The following is a 26,395-nucleotide window of genomic DNA, read 5'->3' as shown; positions in this document are numbered from 1 at the left end:
TAAGTTTTGCCTCCTGTGCTTGGTTTGAGAAGGGTGGTTTCCATTTGCGCATCATCTTTTCCCAATTAAGAGTTACAAAACTCCCATTAAAATTGTAACAAAGTAGAAGAAGTTCAGCCAAGTCCAGCTGACCGAAACTTTTTGTACCAATACTGCCACATACAGAGGTTGCCACATAGACAGAAAACTGTGGTTTAATTCATTTTGATGGCCATGGAAATGCTTTTCTCAATTGCTCTTATGAAATACGTTGTCATTTCAGTTTACCTTGCCCTGGAATGACCTGCCAACAGGCAGAAGTACAACGTGCTGCGTCCAGGATTTCAGTGCCCACCTTTGGTCCAACGTAGAAGAGATGCAAGTCTTGAAATGCTTGAAAAAAAAATCTTCATTTTCAGATCAGACTAGATCTAGTTTCTTAGTCTAGCTCATGGAAATCCGAGAAGGAAAACTCAAGACAAATATTAAAAAACTCTTTGGATATCTTAGCTCTTTGCAGACAGACTCTGGGTTCCCCACCCACCCACCCCATTAAAATTTGCTTAAAAATAGTAAGAAACCGACAGTTCAAGTGGTGAGACCTTCTGAGGCACAGAGAAAAAGGTGCATAAATATAGAGAGATAAAACGCTGTTCCAAATCACTTAGGAGGTAATTCCCTGCATGTTAAGAGGGTAGGAAAAGTGTGTTTTAAATTCTCAAACAAATTTAACAAAAAAAAAAAAAGAGGGTTAATACTAGCGAGAATATAAAACACCACCAGAGGTAACATCTCAAAGAGGTAAAACACATATCCAGATACTGAAACAGCCACTGCAGGACTTGTAATAAAGTATAGCCAGAGACAATTCAGGACCATCCTCTTCAGCAGAAATAAAAGTATCTGCAGCATGTAAGTGGTCCTACAAGGATCCACAGCCTTGCAATTGTTTCCTGTGCTGCACCGTGTTTATTCTACTAACAGAACGATTTCATAAATATCCATATTTCACTCCCAAACCATGCTTTTCTCCTAACAGCAGTATATTCTGCTCTGTAGATGGAGAAAAAGCATTTTCAAAACCCTATTTGTAGCCTGTAATTCTGTGATATCAGCATCATCGGAAATCCAGGAGGAGCCTACCTCATCATTACACTTCTCATTTGCCATCAGAAGTCTTTTACTGAACAAAGACTATGACAACAATTCACAACAATTTAGTTTAAGAGTGAGACGTAGGAACAAGTAAGAACAGACAGTGACACTGGACAGAACAATCTCCAGAGTGCATTTAGAGAAAAACAGTTTCAGCTCCTGATGAGTGTCAAGAATTCTTCACGGGTCTTTGGATCTTCCCGGAATACCCCCAACATTGTGCTGGTTACTGTTTTACTGTTCATTTTCTGTACCCCACGCATTACCATACACATGTGCCTAGAAGAAACGAGAGGAACGTCAATAAATCAGACATACTCTGCAGAAGCCATGCCATGAAGACAACAGATGGTTCTTACAGGGTCACATTAAATATGGTGGAAGTAAAAACCTCCATATCCAGCATGGTGATTTGTCAGAATCAATGGATCTCAGTTGTTCTCTAGAGAAAATCAAGTTCTCAGCTCCTGAGCGCTGTCTTCTCTCCTTAGACCCTTACAAAATCCCAATTTTTCCAGCGTGATCACAAGGACGTGCCTGTTGCTAGACTCAAGCTCTGCTGTAGGGGGTGCATTGTAGGCAGGACATGGATCCAGTGCAACTGGGACAGCTGACCACATTCCTAGTTGTCACATCTCCACAATGCTTAAGGCAAGCCCCCACTTCAAACAGCTCCAACCCACCAGGCCATTTCACCGAGCAGGCTGAGATCCCTCCTGCCTACCTGCACTCTGAGAAGCACGGCACACAGCTGCAGCAGCTGGAGAGCCAAAAGGCAGCACAGCTGGAATCTCCCCCAGCCCAGAAGAGCTCAGAGCAACTTACGTAGCTTCGATAACCACTCCGACTCCAGCGGGCTGTAAGGCTTCTGTGATGGCTATTGCGATTTGTTTGGTAAGGCGCTCCTGGACTGAAAGGAGAGCAGGGAGGTCAGAACCACTGTTAAATCTGACTAGCTTGAATGCATCATCATCATCATCATCATCTACACATCACAGAAAGGATGGCATCAAAATACTGCATCCTCATTTCCAAGTGTGCCTGTCCCCTCCGCTTCCTGCCCAAGATCTGGTCTTCCTAAATTAGTTTTGTTAGCAACAAACCCTAGCTTATATTTTGTATCCTGAAACAGACCTTTGATTTGCTTGTTTATACTGGGGGTTTTCCATTACACATGTTTGCAGGAATTTGCATTACCGTGACTTGTTATAATAGGTCTTGCATTTCTCATTATGTGGTTAGAGTTTCTTGCTTTCCTCTATTCTTTCATTTTTTACATATTTATTCACTAGCTTTACTGCTGCATTATCCACTCCCTACACACCAAATTTATTTTTGAGGAAAGGTAATTGAGATTAAAAAAAAGAGCAAATTAAGGGAATCTATTGTCCTCCAGAGCTTTACTTCCTGCAGCTATTTCCCAGTCTCACACCTAATGGTCACTGGGACTTCTATTGCCATGAGCAGACCAAATTTAACTGCAGGACAATGAGAGCAGGCTGAGCCTGACCCAAGGCATGGAGCAACTCCTGCAGCTTCCTCTGCGTCTCAGGGGACAGCTGCCATATTATGGGCTGCCTGCTATCGGCTCATCTCCTCAGAGCAGGAAAGCATCTCAAATTATCTGTGGAGGAGTTCATATCCAGCAGCATCCAGCTAGTTCAGTTATCCCTGGCAGCTCTATCTTACGGCACATTTATCCTCTGAACCAGTTACTGCCTCCATCCATTTTCATAGGCACGTTTTACCCCTCAAGGGAAATGCAGAGGCAAAATAAGTTGACAGATGAGAAACACCTTTTCAAGAACAGTTTTTCTTCACACACTTAAGAACTGGTACAGCTCTAGTCCACCTATAATTATAGGTACCTTAAGCTAGCTAGCAAAGGACTGTACAAGCAACAAAAAAAAAATCCAGATTTATCTGTTTACCTTGTAATCTTCTACTGTATATTTCCACAATCCTAGAAGAGAAAGGAAAAAGACAGTTTGTTTTAGTTATTCCTATATGACCATGGCCTGACCTTCACAATTACTTTGCACTACCAAGCAAGACCATTGTATCGATCCACATCCTTCCTGGAAGTCCAGGTGATGGTTGGCATGGCTCCAGGGCTTCCCTTACCACATCACTGTTTTTAGTGACAGGTGCCCCGTATCTGCCACCTCACAAGCTATTTTAGGGGCAACCCTGTCACTTCTCAGAGCTTCTGCTGTTTGGCTGTTACTTTTGGAGTATTTGTACCATGACCCACCTGCATCACACATTTCCAAGGGAATCCATCCCCACTGACTCCCTGAAAGCTAATCCTTGAGCTGAGGTCAGATTACCTTCTTTTGCTTCAGTTTAAACCAAATGCTGCTTTAAGGACAGTTCAGATACTCAGATTCCCAGAAGGCTACTGAAGCAAGAAACGTTCTAAATTCTTGCATTTAACCACAGATTTAACAATGAGAAATGACTGTTTTTATGCAAAAGATACTCTCCACCCACATATCTAACAAACCTTCACATTTCAGTGCAAAGGATCACCATAGCGCCCTTCTCTAAGGTGACCTCAAATTCAAGCCATTTGTGGAGCAATTCAAGTGATGGTTTTGATCATCTGTCACCACAGTACTGAAATTCACACATTTAAGAAAATGTCCTATAGCTGTAACTCAGTGGGTTATTCGTGCAGACCTAAAATGCTTAATTACACATCAAGTGGCCATGTTAAGAAGTTGCTATAGAAAGCTTCAATACCCATCTGGTCAGACTAGACAAAAAACAGATGCTGGCTGGCAGCCTGAGGCATTAGTTACAAGAAACATTTCTGACAGTGAGACTTGCCTGCTGTTTTGGAGAGAGAATTATACGCAGAAACTCCTCTCCAGAAATCAAATGGTTGTGTTATAGCTATTTTAAACAAAGCAATCCAATATTTAGATTAAATATATGGATAGGAAAAAGTTGATGCTGAGGGTTGTTTTTTTTTAGATTGTTATTATATATTACAAGTCCCATAAGCGTGCTTGTGTAAAAACAGCATTAATATTTTCAAGCCTGAGCTTAAAATCCAAGGAAAAAATGTTTGTTTACCGAATACAGGTCATGACAACTCCAGAAACACACCACATTAGACTAATCCTATTACGAAAGATTAGGCGCACAGTACCAACAGCCTCACAAATCTTTGTTCGAACACTAGTTGCATTATATAGGGCAAGAAAGAGAAGCACTATTTGGCCCACCAATCTCTTCATGGTAAGCACTCAAAAGCAAGCACGGACTGAGAACATTTTGTTATACAAGAATCTAATCTTTTCATTATTGTAGCGTATGGGAGTTTTACTCTAGCCTGAGAGAGGCGAGATTTAACCTTTAAAGCACAACGCAGGAAGCCTTGCACATATCCAAGCATACTCCTATACTGAGAATAAAGAGAGGGAAAATTGTACGCTTTTAGCACCACGTTGCCAGCTGCATTAAGCAGCATTCAAGACAGTTTTGAGCTCCTTTCTAAACCAGCAATTGAGAGGTAATTGCAGACCAGAGCAAGCACAAATCAACTGATGTGTGTTTCAACTGTGATCCTAAAGCCCTTCAGAAACGAAGGCATAATCCCTTCAGGAACGATGGCCACCTTCAGAACCCCAGCTTCAAAAAAATCCTTAAAAAAAATCCTCACCACTTACAGAGTTGCAGCCACACAAGTACCAGCCAACACACGACACGAGCCCTGAACTGCCACACATCAGGGTGTTCCTAGCCATAAGCAGCTACAAAAGGCAATCTTCCACCCAGCAGCTGCGGTGCTGACAGTTCGAATCTCATCCTACAATATCAGGAGACAGTTGACTGCAGTCACAGTAGACGTTTGCAAAAAAATTAAGTGTTTAATGGCTTCAGACTTTTAATCAGAGCAAATTTCACTCTTGCAAGCACTGCTAGAAGATGGTCTCCCTGCAACATGAGGTTACATTAACCAAGATGCGACCTGGGCCCTTCTGCTTCCAAACCAAATTCATTGTTGTGCAAACAGGAGCACAGAACAGAGCTGACTGATTTCAAAGCACGCTACTGTCATATCCTGCACATTTCTTAACCACTAAGAAAACCCAGCAGGCGTGCAGATTTACAAGGCTAATTCTCATTAGCATTATTGGAACTACAGAAAGATTAACAGATGTGTCAGGGAAAGTGTAAGTCCTATGTGGTCTTTCTGAACTACAGACAGCTTTTTTTTCCAAGACTCATTTGTCGAAAGACACCCCTTCCACTCTGCTGCCCAATCGTCCATCTATTTAAGTGATCTGCCATCCCCTTCCTCACCAGAGCTAGGGATTATCACTTTATAACACGATTCAGTGCAACAACTGATCCAAAGGCTCAGGAAAAAGCTATTTTACATAACAAATGGATTTTTCAAGTGTATCCTAATTACTTTGTTTGTGAGGCTGAGCCTTATCTATAGAATCTGCCCCACAGCTTTCTCAGCAGGCCTGGAGTGAAAGAAAGAAATGTCAAATTTATCAGAAGTCAGCTAACAGATTTAGATTCAATTTCTATCCAGACAACGTGTTCATTTACAGTTTGGGATTTTTGTTCTTATCGGTAAATTTACAAACAAAGAAGTAACAGCTAGAGGTCCCTGCTGGTTTTCGTGGCCTGCCTTAAAACATGACTAAGATTCTCCACTTGTTCTTCCTTCTGTAGTCCCTTGAGACACCAGAGCTTTGGATGAATGCACAGAAGTTTATGGCTCTCTCCTACAGTCAACTGTAACGTGAATTAACAGAGCTCTAATACTTGTCTGTCCTCTCCACACAAAAAAACATAATGCTGAGGATTGGTCTAAATCCAAATCCAGGACACAAAGTGTGTTGAGCTTTACAGGGGGACCAGATTAGAAAGATTAACACAGTTAGCACAGCTTGGAATCCTTTTTACAAATTAGCATCACTTTCATTACATTAACACTTACCTAGCAAGCTTGCTGAGGCCAAGTACTTGTTTGTTAGGAAGATAGCCAATATGTACCTAGACAGAGGAGAACAAGCCATTAGCAGAACCAAAAGCAGACCTTAAAATGCACATGAAACTCATGCACAGAGAATGAGATGCACACCTGCCCCAGAACTAACTCTGGAACAGTCCAGGAGTCCTAGCATGTGGGAGGAACATGCCACCATGCAAGCCTGAAAAACTGTGGAGCTAACCAAGACTGTGAATGCCTGGTGAGGTCAGTGTCCATGTGCAGAAGAGGTTAAGGGGAGAGAAAAATCACAACTCCTCATGAGTCAAGGCTTATGTTCCAAGTCTCAGGAATGTCCCAGAACACTATTACATTTGGGTACAAAAAGAAGGCTTTATTACTCAGCACAGCACTGTTTCTCTAGAATACAGACTTTTCTTTCAAGACCTAAAGCAGATTCAGGAAAAGGAAGGGAGAGGGACTGTACTTCAGGTAAAAGTTCTGATGGCAAGTACTTTGCCACCAAAATCAGGCTGCACGTACTGATTTTTTACTATTTTTAATGCCACCTCACGTGTTATTGGTAATACCACAGATCACTGTATGAATAAGTTGACTTCTACTCTGCTTGAATATGGATTTGCTGAACATTCATAAAAATGGGTAACCATACTAGTTTGAAATAAGTTACAGATCAGAAAAGTGCTCAGATCTGACAGGCAAGGGAAAGGCATTTAGCTTCCTGATATTTAAAAAGCAACATGGGCTACTGAAATCAAGTGGGTTTACAATTTAACAGATTATAAACCCGCATTTTATGTCACTGTACCAGAGACTTGAAAAATTAGCCAAGATACAGTAGGGAAGTATCAGTATAGGATTGTGTCTCAGTGCTTTGCCTAGAGGCCCCATCTCAGAATCCTGTATTGCTGTACCTGCAGTTAAAGGTACCACAGTGCACCTAATTACCTGGCTAACTTGCTCATTCCTATCACTTCTGTTGGGTAATCAACCCACTGACACCTGAAAAGACACGAAACATTTTAGGTAAATTAAGAGACATAACTAAAAATAAGTATTGAATCTTGTTCCCCGTACTTTCTTTGTGAAAAATCTTGATTTTATTCGAGATAGAACTGCAAACACAAGACCTACTGCTCAGTATTTGCAGCCTGTTTGATGTACCCAACAGGGGAATGGTTAGTCTGAGAATATGTAGAGGCATACCAAGTCATTTAGCAGACCATTATACGAAGCAGGACCAATTCGGTGTTTGCAGATTTCTCCAAACCACACAGGCTAAACAGCTGGACGTAAAAAGAATGCATACATTGCCACAGAAGTCACAAAGAGAATAGACACAGCATGTGTAATAGAAACAGAAAGCTTCCACAGTAAAAGAAGTTACCTCGTTCTCTGGTATAAAACCAACACTGAGAAAAGAAAGCAGATGAGTTGACTCAACTGAAGCAGCAGCTGGTTTCTGTTCGGGTATTTTATTTCTTGGGAGACAGTTTACTTGGAACATATGCGGTACTGATAAGATTTTATAGAAAACAAAAGCACCTGCTACTCTGCCCTGTGAGTACTTAATAGTAGAACATATGGATTAGACTAAGCTCCATCCTCCTCTGCTGATATGAGAATGAAGAGGCTAAGGCTTGCAGAAGCAGCTACCAATTTTGAACTCTTTGAGTTTACTGGAGCTTTGGTGCTTTTTTGTTGTGTTTTTCATTGTTGGGGATGGCAGGGGAAGAATTAAGCTATTGGCACCACGATTTCAACAGCACCTGAAACACCAGCCCCTTTCACAGGAGTCCCAACCTATGCAGTCTCCTGCTAGCCAAATTAAAACAGGGCTGCTAAACAGAATTTCGCTCTGTTCACGGGGGCTCCCGAGATGAATGTGCACCAGATAGCTCTGAGCCAGCAGCTAAATCCGTGACAGAGACAGCGTGCAGGGTGAGCTGGTTTAATATCAAGATGTCTGCCCCCAAGGCTTGCTGCTGCTTCACGAAGAAGAGCTTTGATATGAAATGTCAGAAACCATTAGATTACTTAGACCAGGAAAGGTTGAGCATTATATTTTAGGAGCTTTAAATCCAAATAAAACTCACATTAAGGAGGTCTTACTTATTTGTATTCTCTGGAGATTAACTTCTAGAATCATAGCCGTAAGCAGTAAATACTTACAGCTTTAAAAGCTTTGTAGTTCTAGCTACAAAGTCTTTTACATGTACTTCAAGTCTTTTATCATGTATTCCCCATGTTTGCTTTGTAAGGAAGAGTTACCTTTCCAACAAATGGAACGAGGTGATGCTCACACAATGAGAACATGTCTATGTCCTTCACAATTACCATCTCATCGTGGTCTTCGTCAAAGATGGCGTCATTCAGAACATCTGAAATTAAACATTTGCATTAAGAAGTTACACGCACAAGCACGGAAGGCTCCTCCAGACAGTTCTGATAAAGCTCATGGCAAGTGCACAGCTCTCCCAGAGCTACGGATTTCAGGGTTATCACAAGGGAAGTAAGGAGTAACACCACAAGCACCCTTTGGTGTGCATACAACCACAATTGCCACGGTGCTATATCAGACTACCCATGCGTTATGCCAGAACTCAGCCTATAATATTTTATTTAACTTATAATTTGTAATAGCTAGCCATCGCAGTGGTTTCTTCAAGCACTTCAACATCAGCACCACTCTCTTCCAGGAAGCTCTGTGCCCTGGAAGCGTTTCACCCTGAGGCACACCAACCAGCAGCTGTTGAGGCTGTTCAGTACAGAGATCTGCAGCCACAGATCAGAGAGACATTTGCTGTCTCACACTGAAACAGGCACGCAGAAGTACATCCCATCTGAATCCCGCGTCTCAGACTTAACAGAATTAATGTGGAAAAACCCATAAAGATAAGAGGAAGAGACAGCTCAGGAAGAAAAGGACCGTATAGCATGGGGCTCTGCTAGTCCCAGAGCTCAGCAAAACAGCCCCTTGGTTGATTTTCTGTATTTAGCAGTCCCCTGACGTGTCCCGAGGCAATCCTGATGCAGGGTAGAGCAGATTACTGCGGTCTCCACAAAAAACTAGAGCAAGCTGGACCACGTTTGGAGAACTTAAAAGCAGAACAAGGTAAGAGAGGGAGCCTTTTGAAGGGCGAGAGGGAACAGCTGTAAAGAAGAGATGATACGGAGAGAAAAAGAACAGCAAGAGAGAACTAGCTGGGCAGGAGGGCTGACAGCAGCACGTGAAACTCTGCAAGGAAGCTCGCTTGAAGCCACACAGACTGCTTGGAGGTACTTCCAGGAACCACAGCAGGGTACACCACGGCCCGATGGGGTGCTCAGGGACTGCCCGGCTCCATGCACCGTGCAGCCCAGCACCTGCAGTGATGATTACACAAATCTAATAGTTGTGTCTGCTCTCCGTGCCTCGATGCCTCCCCCTGACATGTACGCACACCTAATGGCCACCACCTGCTGCCGATAACGTCTCATCATCGCGGAGCATTTTAATTTCCTGCTCGCTATCAGCACTACACAGGTAACCCTGGAAACTGTGCGCAAGATGTTCTGCCTGCAACGCACGTCCTTTCCCGAGAAGGGCTGGCAACCTGCGAAACAACGAGGCTGAACCCCAGAAGGTTTTCGATCAGGTCAGAGAACAGGGACAGAGGGCACGAAAGGGGCCAGGAAACAAGGCTATGAAGGCACACGATTTTGTCCTTTAAATTTTAGGGTCCAGCTTGCACCAGACACCGCTGGAGAGATTTTTGATTACGTGGGAAGCACCGTGCAAGTTGTATTACTATGAATTCAGCCAGAAAGAGCCAGAATTTGGAACAGAGCAGGACACGGGGGAGACAGAGCAGCAGTCGAGGTTCTCGGCTCCTCCACGCAGCACTCCGCAGGTGTGCCATTTCCAGAGCTGAAAGGCAAACAGTGGTTTCACAAAGCCTGCTACTACGCCCCGCATTATTAAAACAAAATCCAAACAGACCCGAGAAGAGTCTCTAGAGCGACTGCTGCTGTTATTAGACCACCAGCAGCACATCAGAGCCCGATGCTAGATACAGAATTACATCAGCACACTGGTGGAGAATCAGAAGTAGCCACGTTCTTGTTGCAAGCCACAGGAACATGTGGCAGCAGAAGGTCAAAACCTCAGCAGAAGGAATTTCAACGTGGAAGAGCCTCATATATATACACATGCATTTATACATGTGCATTTACACACTCATCTGTAAAATATATGAATGGATCCTTACAGACTTCATCTGAGGAACCACAATCTACTGTGCTGAAGAGCCGTGTTTTATTATGGAGACAGCTGGTAGCCCTATTATAAGGCTGGGGAAAAGAAGGTTGAGATGGGAAAAGAAGGTTGAGACCTGCAAAGTATCCCACAAACAACTTCAGGAACAAAATGCATCCCTCCCATGGCTAAAGCAACTAACCAGGAACACAAAGGCCACCCATCCTGTTGCATATCTTCTCTGTAGCTTCTCTGAGCCATAGCAGTTTGGGTAATGCCTCCTCTCAAAGGAAGTTTTAGAAGCCTGTAGGCAATTAAATCTTTGTCAAGAACAGGAGCACAGAGCTGTGGGGTATTTCACACTTATTTATGCACATCTTAACAATTTTGCACCCCAGATTTTTGGAACATTAGTAGCAAGTAGCAGCTAGGTGGAGGATACCTGCTCAGCTGCAAGATGTCTGCAGCTGTGCCCACAGCAAGCTGTGCTGATTTCAACAGTCAGCAGCAGTTATTAACAGCTTGGGAAGGTGGGAACCCATCAAGGAAGAAAGGAGCTTAGTGCTGGCTCTCCACTACCTCCTCACAGCTGCCAGGCCATACAGGGAGACAAGGGCAAAGCGAGGGCTGGGACAGAAGGTGGGTACCTGACTACTTGCTATGGTGTTAGGACACCGCTCCAGTCACCCTACCCTGCTCGAGTCCCTCCTGCTCACACTTTGCAAGCTTCTCCTCCTGAAAAATAAGCAGAGCACAAAGCCAGTGTCTGTATCTTCTCCCATCCCCACCCCAACATGAAACCCTTTCAAATCCAAGCCTTGAATCACCAACAAGCAAGGCAGGAGTAGCTGTGACAAGACACCACGCTAGGTCCTGCTGCAGCACTTGCCTGCAGTAATTACCCGGGAGAGACTTGCTTGGCAAAGACTCAAACGCTTTGCAGAGAGGCAATGCCATTTTGTCTAACTTTGCCTTTTATTTTCTCTAGTCATTCAATTTGCAGTAGCATCAAACAAGGCCTCAACGAGCTTAGCCCGGAGCCTGCAGCACATGTTCCAGAGAGTGTAACAGAGCTCACGGGGCAGAAGGGGAAACAGGGCCTCGGATTAACCAGTCCAGAAGCAAAGCTGGGATCAATTTTGTACCTCTTTGCCTCTTCTTTCATTCTACCTAGGCCACAGCACCTCCTTCAGCAGCTGGATTTCAGCTTCCTCTTGGCTTCCTCCTTTGGAGCCCCCAGAAACTTTTACTCCAGCCCCAGACTTTTCCTGGCCACTGAGGCCAGGACCCACATGTTCTGCAGTGAGAGGACAGGACTCACATCCCCTCTGCTTGCAGCATTGGCCTGTTCAGAGCCTCTCAACCTCTGAGCAAGGGGAGGCACAAAGCAACCTCCCTGTAAGCTAAATAACACTGCTTGTGCTCCCTGCCACCCCAGGAAAGCTGAGGGAGCTCACTGCCTAAGCCTAGACACACCACGTTAAGGAAATGCTAAGATCTGGATAAAAACACATGGCTGGGAGGAAGGGAACACGAACAAACATGAAATGTTTAGCTGGGGATGATCTCTAGATTGTTCCAGCTGAGGTTTCTTTCAGCCCAGAGTTCAAGTCCTGTTGCAGAAACTTCAGCAGGCTGTTAAGAACTAAACAGTCGCTTTTGCTGCAAGTTAACTCCTGAAACAAAACTGAATTAGTTTTCCCCCTTTATCTTCAAGAAGAGTTGATAAAAGCAGAAATCGGAATTGGATGAAGGCAGAACGAGAAAGACCTTTCGGGATTTTGCGTCAGAGCTAAGCAAAAAAGACCTGTTGCTATAGAAACTATTTGCATGGCTTTAATGTGACACAGGAAAGCAGAAGCACCTCTGGCAACCAGAGAGAGCCCACCCCACAGCTGGCTCGGGAGGTGAAGGGAATGAGGGATGACAGCGCTCCGCAGAGCAGCACTGCTTCGGCTTCACGGCACCTGGTGTCTGCTTCTGGCTCTGAGACAAAACGACTGAGATGCTCGCAGGTTGTTCTCATGATGAGCTGCTTCTCTCTAGAAAAGAGGCAGATCGAGGGTTGTTTGCTGTCAAGAGGATGGAGTCACTCTCACATGCACTGATATTGTCCCATGAGCTCACCCATCCTGATGGGGACATGAGAAAACCAAACCACAGGCAGAGCTCAGGCTCCTTCTGCACTGCCAGGAGCAGAAAACAGCCTGCACAACACCTGGTGTGACCTAGGAACAGGCAGGGAACAGGAGGGTGCTCCAGAACTGCAGTGTGATGAGCCAGAGACCAGACCAACAGCTTGCTGAGGTGGAAAACTCAGCTCAGGTACACTACGAGATACCTTCAGCTGGCTTGCTTGGGAAGAAGTTCCTCTTCATCCAAGGAGAGATGTAACAGAGCAGGAAGCCTGAGCTAACAGCCAAATGCGTGGCAGGGAAGCCAGGAGGCTACAGGGTCTGAACCAAATCTGGAAGAAAACTGCTAGCAAAGCTCTCAGTTGTTGCCAAATATTAAGACAGAATCAAAACTGAAGCTTTGCATTTATTTGTGTTGATACTACGGAACTGTAGTTGGAAAAAATGTTGCAGACAAGCAACAAGAGAATTACTGCACTAGAAAGGTACTGGAATTTATTACACATACAGGGAGGAGACTCAGGCTACAAATATTCATACAGAGTCTGTAGTCCTGCAGGAAGTTAACGGCTTCGGGATGATCTGGGAGTGCCAATTCACAACAGAATTAGCACTTGCTTCAGGAAGCCTTGAAGCAGCCTGGAAGGAGACACAGCCTAAGCCGCAGCATGACCCTGAACAGGCAGGAGAGTTCAAAAGCTGCAGAGAAAAATTAAGGAGGCATTAGCACCACGTGGCTTCCTCACCATCGTGTACCTTCCTACCAGGAAAGAAGGGACACCAGACAGAAGAAGTTACAAGTTGATGACTAATAGTTCAGATTTCATCACTGCCACACCCGAGGGCTGGAAATAGACAACCCACTCCAGAAAGGAGCATTTTCTGCAGCAAAACTTAATTCTTCAGCCACCAGAAATCATGCATCTGGTCCAGCTCTTTCACAGCTCATCTTGTAGAGGCAAATAGAGGAAATGCAGCATTGATATTCAACTAATTTTGGGCATCATCTTTACCAATTCATTTACTTTAAGACACTTTCCATGTTGCAGTGAGATTTAAGTCCATTCCTAAGAGATCGGTTATTGCAGACTCTCAGATGAAACTCAGATTAGGCTCTAATCTGTTTCCTTTACCAACAGATTTATTAATACGAGGGAAAGCAGGGTTATGGAGATGCTCATTAAAATGCATCAGGATTTCAATAACTACTTCACTATCTCATGTCACAGAAGGTGCTGGAAGTGCCCCATCCACGCTCCTTTCTGTAATCAAAACAAATGAAAAATCAGAAGACAAAACAACGCTTTGAAAAAGCAACATGAAAAGATCAGACCTCTTCGATAGCGTACGATCCAAGAGGTTAAGATATTTAATAAACTCTTGACAAAACCCAAACAAGCTTATCAAGTTTGGTGTTGCTCAAATATTAATGGTCAGGGAGACCATCCTGGTAAGTTCACAGTAAGCTTCACCCACACAAGGGGTCGGGGTAGAGGAAAGAAACCCCCAAGAACCTTACTGTGAACAATCCTGTCTCTCCTACCCTCCAGTTTGAAGAAACAAGCCGTGGCCATGCTACCAATAAGGCAGATATTTAAGTTTATGTTAGACTGTCACACCTATATGAAGGAAGAGAAGAGCAGCATCTTGCTTCCACTAACAGAAACGAAAGAAACAACTCACCAGCTCTCGGCAAAGGGCAGTGCTGCTGATCAAACAGCCTTGTTTGTTTAAGGAGCTGCCTGTCTATTCCTACGCAGGGATGCTTAGCACCTCTCACCCACAGCAAACTGAGTAGGCTTGGAAAACTCGTAAGCTTATTCTGTTGCTGCATCTATGAAAATAAAACCACAGAGGGAAGAAGGTGAAGTATTAGGGTTGCATTTATTCACCCTCCACCATAAGAGGGCACAAAGTAATGAGAGGCAGTGACATACACGTTGCAGCAGGTGTTAACCTACTGGTATTGGACTTCAGGTGTTGTTTGCTTTAAAAAAAGCTGCATAGTAGCATCAGTTAGCTTTAAGGCAAATAAAACACACATGCAGCCTTTCAAACCACACAGGTTCAGAAAGCAAAGTTATCCTCTAGTGTTTCTAATTGTCATTTCCCTATTATGTTGAAAGGACAGTTGAACCTCCCAGCTTGCTTGGAAACCAGCACAGTGACCAGTGAGGTCTTTCAGCTTTTATTCATGTAACAACCAACATTTAATGCTTGTGCCATTCTGCTTGAAGGACTTGGGTGCGATGAGAACAAGTCGGCTTCCTTCTGCAGGCACAGGAAGCTTGCTCAGCTTGGTGCTCAATGTCTCCTACAGGACTGCACAATCAGAGCTCCTTTGGAGTTTAGTTTTTGAAGCCAGCATCCTTGACTTTCAGTGTTTCTGGAACTCACCATTTAGCAAGATCGAGTCTGAAGTCCTCAGCTTCAGCTACAAGTTGGCACAGTCCTCTGCCTTTCATTTCCACAAATTCACTCACTGCATTTGCACACACTTGTGTAGCATTTATAGTCTCAGACTGCACCTCCAACTGTGACATGAGGACTTCACTGAAGGACAGACCTCCCAAGGCTTCATCTTTGCGTGGCAGGCAGTTGCCTGAAAGCTGTAATAGTGTTTAAGGCAGACTACCTTTGTTACCCAAGAGAACAGGTTACTATTTTATTATAATTTATTCCCAGTGGTAAGAAGTCAATAAATCTGACCCCGGCTCAGGAAAAAAAAGATGGTCTTGAATGCTGATGCAGAAGCACTGCATGAAATTGAAGAGCAAAACTTCTGGCATCCTGTAGTGGCTACTAATCTACACATGTCCCGGTGTGAACTGCCAGCATTTTTAGGTCAGCTCTCCAGGAGGGATTTTACTTTAAATCCCTAGAGGCATTCTCACACCTCCAAAGAAAGTTTGATGATCAGCAGTACAGAATGAGAACCAGAGTTTGATTATTAGGACTATAGAATGAGAATCACAGTAGGGCTGGGGTTGGAAGGGACCTTGGAGACCACCCAGTTCCAACCCCCTGCCATGGGCAGGGACACCACCCACTAAATCAGGTTGCCCAGGGCCTCATCTAACCTGGTCTTGAACACCTCCAGGGAGGGGGCATGCACAGCTTCCCTGGGCAATGAGATCAATACACACGAATACATTTTGTCAAGGAAAGAGCTAAGGGCAGAGGCCTTTTGTAAAGCCAGGATTAATAGGAGAACGCATCCAGAAAGAACAGTAAGAGTGATTTAGATATTTAGCAAGTAAACTCTACGAATGGCTCTGAAACAACACTGGCCAGCTGCAGAACACCGATAGCAAAGATGAATGAAGGTAAAGCAGGAACACTTACTCTGCGCTGTCAAAAACAAGCTAGGAAGTAACACGGAGTCTGGTTCTCTGCTGCTCACAGAAATCCCAGGGGAGACGGGGACAGAACTCAGATGCCATCTTCCCTACAGCACTACTTTAAGTTAAGGGGAGTATAGAAATACAAATGTGAGCAGCTGGCACTGAAGCAAAGTGACAAGACCCAGGAAGGGAGACCAGACACCAAGCATATTTATGCATACCCCAAAAGTATTGATGTTCTCAGACACCCTAACAAAAAAGTAGGAGTTTTGTTCTTAAGAGTAAATTAATGCTCAGAAGGAAAAGCAATACCTGTGTGGTCTGCACAGAAGTCAGCAAACATCAGCTCAGCAGCTTCCCAAAGCACTCGGGGTTCCTCATATCAATTCTCCACACGTACCATCAGTTCTCCACCTCCAAGGCCACCGCAGGACAGACTGCTGCAGGGCAGGTGAGGCCATCATCCCTCACCGTACCTAAAGCTTCAGGCATCCTGACTGCACTCAAACATTCAGTGACAAGCGAGAGCACGACACCACTCATCACGAACCCCTAAGAGCAGCAGGCAGCACTCGAGGCAGTCAGGCAGCTTAGGTTTGGGACCAACCCCATCACCTCTACATTCTCACCTCCTGCAATCAAAGCTTGTGGCCAAGCTCACCGAACACCGCAGAGCTCCTCTGGCATGCTTTCAGCTTCACACCATCCAGCCTTCAAGAGATTTCGTAAATTGGGAATACATTTCCCACACAGGAACACAGAAGTGATGCAATAAGTTAAAATGCCATCGGAAGTGAGTTGCTTTTTCCCCTGCCCAGGGTTTTTCTACCCAGGGTAGACACCCAAGCAGACAGGACGCTGATTGTAAAGCCTGTAGCTGTACCAACCTTACTCCCTTCCCCAATTTGTTGTTGCCACTCTCCTGGCTGCAGAGCCAGGCCCCATTCACACAGGCTGGGAGCTCAGCTGGGGCCACGTACCTGTTGCAGCACACCTTGCTTCTAGCCCTCTGTTTGTATAATCACCACCACAGAGCTTTTATTTCAGAAACTTTGTATTTATTTCAGAGATTTTGTAGCAGTAAGTCTTTTTCACATCTTGTCTTCTCCCTGCTGGGGAATAGACTTGAACCCACACCTCAATATCCCACAAACCACTGTTTTAACATATGCATAGCCAGGTAGTTCCATGTGAGGGAACAAAAGCTTCAAAATAAAGCAGAGAAAGGACATTTTTTCCCCTCTTTCCTCTTTTTACAATCTAGTTGCTGGCCCATTTCACAGCCTGGGCAGGCAGCCAGCTGTATGAGTACAACCAAGTGACAGCACAACCAGATGCTGCAGCAGAGACAAGCAACAGGAGCTACAGCCCCACAACTACCACCATCCCCAAAGATTTCCTAGTTTGTCCTTCAACTACAGCTAATTTCCCCTCCCCATTACACTAATAAGAGCAGGAGGACTGGAAGCTGAGCATTGTGTAAGGAGATGAGTAGCTGACAAATAAAAGGATCTGACACAGGAAAGGATGCTAGCATCACAGCTTCCTTTGAATTGCTAGGAAAGGAACAAAAAAGCAGTGCAGGAGCACAGCACCTAGCAGTGACACTAACACTTTATTCTCCAGTATAACACAGCTCCCCCACGATGAGCATTCAGGGCAGGGGACTGTCCAGAACTACTCTGCTCAATGAAATGCATGAGACTGGGACGGATTAACCAGGGTCCCAAAGTATCCACTGGAGAAGGAATAAGCTACTGGAAAATTAAGAAATCAATTTGGTTCAACTCTCCCTGTACATGAGACCCATGGCAAGGTTAAGAGAGGAGTTCAGGTAGGCAAACTATCAGCACAGAAATTCAGAGATTATCACCAAAAAGCCTCCTGACTATGACACATCCTGTGTTTCACAGCAATAAAGCAACAAGATAAAGCAACAAGTGCAGTTTCCAAGTGCAGGAACTTTTTCCCAGCAGACAGAGGATCAACCTGTGAGACCCCGACAAAGCTTCATCCCAAACACCCCGTGCAGCAAGGCTAAAGAAGAGGGGGATGACAGCCAGCACAGCCCCGAGCTGATCTCCAGATACAAGCCTGAAAACCAGGTTTGGCTGTAAAAGAGAAACAAAGGTCAAGGCAGAAGTGCTGCTCCTGGGGGGAGCCAGGGCATGACGTTGGCACAAATACCGCCAGCCGTGAGTAAGTTAACGCTGGAAGCTGTATGCAATGGGATTTCAGAGAAGGCAGCAATTTTGAGAAGTGAAAGAGAAAGTAGACGAGGAAGCCAGCCTCTGAGGTGAAGCAGAGCACACACAGAGGGATGGGTTGGCAGCTCAGCCCTTTCATTCAGGGACACAGTGCGGTTTTTGGGGCAGGCTCACACAGGAGCAGCGCTCTCAGGATGCTCAGCACCCTCCTGACCCGCACCCAGCCCCGTGTCAGCACCAGGAACCTGCCTTTTACCAAAGGAGGAAGCAGAAGGGGGAATTCCCTGGTGTCCCAAAGCTTTTATTAGTTTGGGCTGGGTGCTGTCCTTACAGGAAAGGGCAGGAGGAGCACAAACCTGAGCGCCCACTGAACCCTATCTCCTCACACCTCACCCCAAAAACCCCCTGAAGGTACCAAAAGACACACTACCATCCCACAGCCGACCCCATAGGAACACAAATCCCCCAAAAAAACACCTTCTCTCCCCTTCCACCCCCCGGGGCTCCTACCGGAGATGGTCTCCTGGTAGCCCTTGGTGAAGAACTGCATGGCGGTGGCCGCCCTCCAGGGCGTCTTCAGCAGCCCCTGGCGCTGCGGGTCCTCGCCCAGGGAGCGCAGGATGGAGGTGTAGGCAGCCGCCAGGCCGGGCAGGCTCAGCTCGTTGTCCTCCTCGCTGCGGGGCCGCTCTCCCCTCCAGCCCTCACCGCCGCCACCGCCGGGCAAGGAGGGGACGCGAGGCTTAGGGTCCGAGCCCAGAGGCGGGGAGGGCGACCCGTCCCGCCGCGGGTACCCGTTGTAGCTCCGTGCCGCCGCCATCAGGGGACGGATCGGGCCCCGAGCGGTGCGGGCAGGGCGCTGCGGTGGGGCTCGGCACCCCCCTGAGGGCTCAGGACCCTCCCCAAATCTCGGGGCTCGGCACCGTCCCCCCCTCCCCTGACGCGGCGCCCGCCCCTCACACGCGCGCGTTCCCGCCCGCCCGGAGCTGCCTCAGGACTCGGGAGCCGCCGCCTCGGCCGCCCGCTTTATACCGCCCGCGCCGCTGCCATTGGCTGGAGCCGCCGCGACGTCATCAGAGGGCCCTGCGATGAGCCGGACGGACTCGGAGCGCCGCGCCCCGAGGGGTTGGGGTTGGGGTTGGGGTTGGGATTTGGGATTGATATTGGGATTGGCATAAAAGACCGGGACTGGGATTAGAATCAGGATTGGGATTGGGACTGGGGATTGGGGTTTGGGATTGGGGTTGTGACAGGGATTGGGATTGGGGTTGGGGTTTGGGATTGGGGTTGTGACAGGGATTGGGATTGGGGTTGGGGTTGGGATTGGGGTTGAGGTTGGGATTGGGACTGGGATCACGGTTGGGATCAGGGTTGGAATTGGGATACAATTGGGGTTGGGATTGGGGTCGTGATAGGAATCAGGATCGGGATTGGCATAAGGGACCGGGACTGGGATCAGGATTGGGATTGGGATCGGGACTGGGATCAGGATTGGGATTGGGATCAGGGTTGGGGATCAAGGATTGGGATTGGAGATTGGGATTGGGGATAAGGATTGGGATTGGAGATTGGGATTGGGATTGGCATAAGGGACTGGGACTGGGATTAGAATCAGGATTGGGATTGGGACTGGAATCAGGATTGGGACAGGGATCAGGACTGGGTTTGGGACTGGGATTGGGATGGGGATCGAGACTGGGATAGCAATCGCAACTGGAATTGGGATTGGGATAGGGATTGGGACCAGGACTGGGATCCGGATACGGATCAGGACAGGAATCGGGATGAGGACAGGGACTGAGGTCAGGACCAGGATCAGGACAAGGATCAGGAAAGGGATAGGGATTGGGATCAGGATTGGGACAGGGATTGGGACCGTGATTGGGACCAGGCAGCAAGGCTGCCCTGGCAGGTGCTGGTGGGGTAAAATTGGGTAAAAGGGGGGAAAAACACCAAGAAATGGGGAAAGTTATGTGGGTCTGAGGGTTGGCAAAGACCTACATGGCTGGGTAGTGGGAAGCCAGGTTCCCCCGCTGAGGCTCTTCTGGGGTTTTATATAGGGTGGAAAGGGAGGCTCACAGTTCAGGGGTAAGCGCTACTTTCCTCATCATTTTCAAAATAAATGCTTGAGATCCTCAGGAACGCATCACCTGGGCAGAAAGCCCTATTCCCACGTGCAGGTCCATCTGGAAGGCAGCGGGGAAAAATCCTTCCTGTCGTGCATAGGGAAAAAAAAAAACACAACCCCAGTGGCAATAAGGCACTCCACGCTTATCTTTTGGCTTCCGACCACAGGTTTTACCAGAAGAAAGAATGACTCAGGTGAAATCACTGGGAAGGTGCTGGCCTGCGGGAGCAGCGGGCAGTGGGGCTGGAAGCCCCCATCCCCATCCCTTTACCTCCCCAAACAACGCCAGGGCTGCAGCTGGGCACCTCTGACCGCCCCGCACCCCTTCATTGGTATCCGAATTCTCCACGTGAGCTGTGTTGGCTCCCCTGCCAGAAGCAGTCAGCAAATTCGGCAGGGTGACCAATGCTCCTGGCTGGAGCCAGACCTGCACGGTGCAAAGGGTGGATTTCTTAGGAACTACAAACTGCCGAGACGTAATGGGACGTATGGAAAAGGGGTTAGCAAAGGGTATCGAGGGAGTGGCACTCCCTGGGCTGTGCTTCACTGATTCATTTAGAAAAACCAGCAGATAAGGTATCTACAGTCGGCTGAACTTTATAATGGTCTAAATTTAGCAAGTCAGCAGTAATTTTTCCCCTGCGTGCAGGAAGAGAGGGGCAGTTACTCCTTTATTGCTGGCGTGAGCACCCCGTGGACCTGCAGACAACCAGTTTTGGGGGTGGGTGCGAGCAGAGGTCGCACACATAGGAGCCGAGGCCAGCAGGTTTGCTAACAGCATTTGCAAGCACCGAGTTTCCTGTTCTAGGTCATTTAGATACGGGTCGGGATGTGTTACAGCTCCATTTCCAGCCAGCCACGTCCTCCACCTCTGAAGCACACCTCCATCAGCTGGGCGAGCAGCAGCACCAATGCTTGTTATTTTTAAGTATCTTGTGCTAAGGTTTTTTTTTAACCTATAAATTACACCCCATGCTTTCACACAGCCTTCCCAAATAAATTTTTCTTTGCTGTATCTGAATACATCCAGAATGAGTGAAGCACAGATAAATCACACACCAAAGACACCTACTTTTGCTCCCTTGCCCATAAAGTGGAAGTGTTTGGGACCAGGCTCAGAGATTAAGAACTGACAAATTCCACCCTCTCAAACCATCTGCAGTGGTTTGTGTTGACCCAGCGTATCATTAGCAGCTCAGGCAGGAGAAGAGCGATGCAAATCGATACTGCTAATAACAGCAAGCCCGAGCGTGATCCTCAAACAACAGGGACGCATCTACACACATCCACACAGCGCCGTGGCCTGCTGACATCCGTCCTGGGCCCTGTAAGCACAGGTTTATCGGCTGCTGGAATCACAAGTGCGTCAGTTTAAGCAGTGAATCACAAGCAATTTAATTTGGTTACCCGGAATAACAAGCAAAATTGATTACAGGCTCCTAAAATCCTAACCTCTCTCCCAGAGGGATTGGTTCCTCTGTGGGGACAGCAGATCCCTGAGGTCTGAGAGGATTTCCACAGAGGGACTTTCTCTGTTTTAACTGATCTGGTCAGGTCTCAAGTTTTACAGCTGAAAATGGAGCAAAAAAGCAGTTTTGCCCCATTCCAGCTTTTCTTGAACACTTCTGGGCACAGAGCATCCCGCACCCAGAGGCTCCTCCATCCCTAGCTCCCCAAAACCCGCAGAGGAGATGGGCTGCGGCCACAGAAGGCAGGTTCGAGTCAAAACATAATTAACCTGTAATTAACAGCTCCGGGATGTGCCCCATTTCTTGCTCCAGCAACCTGGTCAGGAGCTGAGCAACACCCTGAGGATCTCTGGGTCCCTCCAGCCCACTTCTGACCCGAAAATGGGTTTCGATTCCTGAGCAAAGTGGGACAGCAGCCGTGGCCCCGCACCTCTCCGCTCAATTGCTTCTCGGCATTATATCCCCGAGATCAATAACGCGATTTGCAGCCCGGGCTGTTCCCTGGCAACACATGGCTTGAAACTATTCACCCAAATTTCCTGGCCATTCACATCCCATCGAGTCCAGCATCAAGGGGCTCTTTCCAGTAGATATTAGCGTCTGGCCTGCCAGTAAATAAATAAAATAGCGTGGTATTTCTACGGCAGCGCTCGGGGAGGGCCCCGGCCTTTCTCTAGGCCTCTCTCTGAGCTGCTCCACCAAAGGCACTGTAACACCCACCAGAGAGAAGCTGAGGTGAATTTTGAAGATAGAAAGTGCCTAAGAGGGAAAGCTCCTCCAAGCATAGTCTGTCCTGTGCCCAGCTCCCCCCAGGCACCCGTGATAGTTGAGTTTTCTTGGCTTTCCCATCCAAAACCAGGGCCGGAGCACTATGTCCATGAAGTGACTTAGGTCAGGTTTGTGAAAGAAATTGTACGAGTCTGAGTGCATTGCTCACTGCTGCCACAGCAAAGGGGGAAGAAGTTGTAGTCAACAGGTACTGGGTTTCTAATGAGGGATCTAATAATGGTTTCTACTGGTTTCTAATGGTTTTCTGAGCCAGTGACAGATGAGCCAGGTTTGCTGTTGGTGGGTGAAATTCTTGGTGAGGGGTGAAGCAGGAGCCCTGGGGGGTTCTGGCTCCCAACACCATCAGGACAAACCCGAGGACACATCAGGTCACCAGCAGGGACTGAGGACATGGGAGCTCCACACATCTCAGGGAGCAAAGAGGAGATGTTTTTTGTTCCTGTTGGAGATGAGTACCTCAGGTAGAATCGCACTGCCCCAAAACATTTGCAAGCACACTCCAGCATCAAGTGCTAGAGAGAAACTTGTCCTAAACTGCACTGCAAGTGGGCCTTGTAATCCAAACCACCACATAAAACAGAAAAAAACACAGGAAAACAAAAAAGGTAAAACTCCTCGTACAAAAGCCAGCAATGAGTTTTAGAGCACTGACTTGAAATCAGCTGCTGCTTTGTGCCTTGTCCCATGCGCAGCCAGCACCCTCAGCAGTGGCTGCGATTTAAACAAAGTAAAAGGAAGTATACTTAAGAGATAAATTTGCTGAAAACTCTCCAAATCTGAAACAACACAAAATTGTGATTTAGCAGAGATGAGAAGAGCAGGGATGATCTTTATTTTTATCTTTTTGGTCAGGATTTTGACATTACATGCCATGAAAAAAAATAAAATAAATAAAAAGTAGAGGACACACACCTCTATTTCTGCTCCTTGCTGGAGCCCAGCTGCAGCAGCGAAGTGAGTGGCTCTGTAAGGCCATCCTCCTCCAGGCTAAGCTCCTGCTGGCACACAGGGGCCGATTTTGTCAGGTTTTTATCGTGCAGCAGTCAAGGCGGCGTGGCTGGGTGGTGGTGTGCAGTTGTTTTCCTTTGTAGCAGAATTATATTACGGAGCAAGTGCTTGCAAAGCCAAAGAAAATATTCTCTAGGAGGTGAGCACACATTTTATTTATGTCTAGTACAAATGTTCCTTCTCTGAATAAATGTCTAGCTTCCTGCGAGTCCGGCACTCCCTCTGAAGTCAAACAGGATCGCAGTACTCCAGCACGCCAAGTAGTCCATTTACAGATCTTTTTCTCAGATAAAGGGCTTGACATGCTCTCTCAGCTACAGAACAAGGGAGGTGGACGCTTGCTGCTTTGAATTATATCCCCCCAAAAGGCTAACAGACTAAATGTGTTCTTTTGGGTCTTTTTTGCTGGTTTTTAGTAGTCACATCTTTCCAGTCAGGAGCAGCCTGGGGTTAGACATGGAGCGAGGGCAGCTTGTTGCAGGAATTGGCTCTGCTGAAACACAACTGTGACCCTACAAGGCCCCAAACACAGGATGTGATATCAGGTTTTGGTGTGGGATGAGCAGAGAGGTAGCCGGGCAATATTCACCAATGTTCTCTTCCGCAGCCTCCATCACCTGCTATCCACTTTCATCTGCTATTTTTGGATGATTTTGTTTTCCTCCAGAAAAAGTGCATGGGAAAAGGATTTCATTTAAGGTCACATTATTCAGTGAAACGGAAGAATGCAGCAGACGCAGAAGCAGGGAGCGAGGAAGAGAAAATGTTTTGCGCTCCTGGGGTTTGGAAAGGAGCTGCAGTGGCTGGGCAGGGGAGCCGGGCTGAGATGCAGCAGCGCATCCCATCACACCACTGCCTTGGGGGGATCAGCAGATGGGGACCCACTGGAAAAGGACCCGCAGCAAAGGTTGGGTGTTTCTGTGGTCCAACCCTGCCTCGGGGCCAGGCGCACAAATGTCTGGCTTTCTGAGCAAAAGGAGGAAGAAACAGCAGCAGGCAGGTGCCTTGCCATAATTCCCAGGCTGTTTTTTTTTTTTCTAAATAACCTCCTTTTTAATTGGAAAGAACAAATTCAGGACCAACGGGCATTTCTGAGGATTCCAGCGCAATTGCATTAAACATCTCTGGGGAGCATCTTTACAGAAAAGCGGCTAGTTGAGATTTAACAGCTTTCACTAAAATCCATTCCACGTTTTCTGGGGGGTTCAGGCTCCTGCTCAGGTGGAAGCAGAAGGATGATGAAGCCTGATGAAGTCCTAGTGCCTCGGTGCTGTGAGGATGAGCGTGCCCTGCTCCATTTGGCACGGTGCAGCCGCGTGGAAGTCTCCAGGTGATGGGGGTCTATCTATTTGCAGCCCTGCCCGCAGCTGGGTAATGGAGCAGACTGCATCTGCGAGGGAAGAGAGGCAACAGCAGCCGTGCTGGGGCACGGAGACAGATGGGGGCTGCTGTTGGCTGTTAATTTTATTGCTGTGGACAGCAGCAACTGCTTAGTAATTAAACGTCACTGTTACAAAGGCTGCTCAACTTGGCGTCTCTCCACCATTTTGCTGTTTTGCAGGGTGGAAAAAGGGATGGTAAGAAGGGCAGCTGTCTTCATCCCAAAGAAAAAAAAAATCTTTTTTTTTAATTCTCTCAAGCAAGTGCCAATAGCCCCCGGCTATCTTTCATAGCATCAGAAATCCAGCAGACAGAGGACAGGGCTCCCAAGCCCTGTTCTCCGACAGAGCTCAGACCTGCAGCAGTGCGGGGCTACACGGGGCTGCTCTGAGCAGGGAACAGCTCTAAGGGACGAGGACGGGGGTCCCTTTTTCCCTGCTACGCTGAGCCACCACCTCCAGGCACCCAGCTCCGAGTGGGGCAGGCAGCCCCCAGAGGGAAGATTCCAGCTCAGATGTGGGAAGCAGTTTTGCTGACTCTAAGCAGATGTATGGACAGCAGCGAGACCCAGACTATGACCCCCAGGCCGTGGACATTAGGTCTGATGAAACCCACAAACATTATACAGCAAAAACTCAGCCAGGAGAAAAGCAAACAGGAGCTGGGGGCTTGCAACTGGAGCCTGACGTCCTCTCAGTTATTTCCATGAATTTATCCACTAAATCCAGGAGTCTCCCTGAAAAGAGAACTTTGGTGTGTTTGTTCAGAAGAGAGGCATGATTGCAAACACCCAGCTCTCTGAAACCAGCCAGAAAACTCTCGTGGGAGTTGACTTTGGATGTTTCCTCCCACTTAAAGGAGCCTAAAAGGACTTGAGATGCTTTGTGGGTCCAGTTGTGCCTACCTGCTCCTGTTGTAGAGCGGGAGCTGTACTGGATTTGTGTATGTAGCTTGAATGGGGGGAGTGGTGGACAGACACAGTCCCAATATCTGGATCTACAGAATGGCTTTGTTCCGTCTCACTGGCAGCATCAGCACCTCCCTTCCTTCCCCAAAACAATGCTGCTGCATCAAAAGCCAGTCAGCACCCTGCTTCAGGATAAGTGAGGTCAAAATATTTCACTTGCAGGACGCATGCCCAGAAAAGACCGAAGTTATCGGTCTAAATATTCTGCTTTCCAAAAAGGGACATTAAGAAATTATTTTTTTTTCCATCCTAATTTGGCACAACTCAGAGTATATTTATTAGCCAGTTCCATCTCTTTTCTTACCTGCCTGATTTTTTCAGTTTACCTCCTGATCCTGCAGTACAACTGACTTCAGTGTCCTGAGGGCAAGGTATAAACACCTTGCTCAGCTACTTTATGTAGCCTTTTTATGGGAGGCGAGGAGTTACTCAGCTTATTCACTCCAGAAGGGGACTTAATTTCTTCTTGTATTTCAGGCCTTTTAAAAGGACACCTGGCAGGTAGCTCGGCTCAAACGCTAAGAGAAGAATCCATTCACACCCACCCCATCTCCCAGGACCATAACGATGATGCCTGAAGTCGTCATCACACTGACCTAGCCTAGCAGAAAGAAAATATTAC

The 26,395-nt window shown here is 46.9% G+C and overlaps 1 protein-coding gene across 1 annotated transcript; it reads right to left on the bottom strand.

The window, feature by feature from the left end:
• Window positions 1-925: 925 nt before the first annotated feature.
• GCH1 (GTP cyclohydrolase 1) lies at window positions 926-19,009 on the bottom strand. The gene is made up of 6 exons (XM_084519664.1): window positions 18,546-19,009; window positions 8,384-8,493; window positions 6,101-6,156; window positions 3,066-3,097; window positions 1,960-2,044; window positions 926-1,413 (listed from the first exon to the last, which is right to left on the bottom strand). Exons 1-6 carry the CDS (start codon window positions 18,850-18,852, stop codon window positions 1,287-1,289), a joined length of 717 nt encoding a protein of 238 aa, XP_084375790.1. The 5' UTR covers window positions 18,853-19,009; the 3' UTR covers window positions 926-1,286.
• Between the last annotated feature and the right edge of the window lie 7,386 nt (window positions 19,010-26,395).

Source organism: Aythya ferina (genome assembly GCF_964211825.1).
Source record: "Aythya ferina genome assembly, chromosome: 5".
In the NCBI taxonomy this organism is placed as follows: domain Eukaryota; kingdom Metazoa; phylum Chordata; class Aves; order Anseriformes; family Anatidae; genus Aythya; species Aythya ferina.
This window is presented reverse-complemented; position numbering and strand designations above follow the sequence as displayed.

Bases quoted from the DNA above. Each gene is read 5' to 3' on its own strand.
- GCH1 (XM_084519664.1), bottom strand. From the start codon at position 18,852: ATGGCGGCGGCACGGAGCTACAACGGGTACCCGCGGCGGGACGGGTCG. The intron at 8,494-18,545 runs GTAGGAGCCCCG...GTTTAATTTCAG, and splicing joins CTACCAGGAGACCATCTCCG to ATGTTCTGAATGACGCCATC. The intron at 3,098-6,100 runs GTAAGTGTTAAT...TTTCTCTTCTAG, and splicing joins GGCCTCAGCAAGCTTGCTAG to GATTGTGGAAATATACAGTA.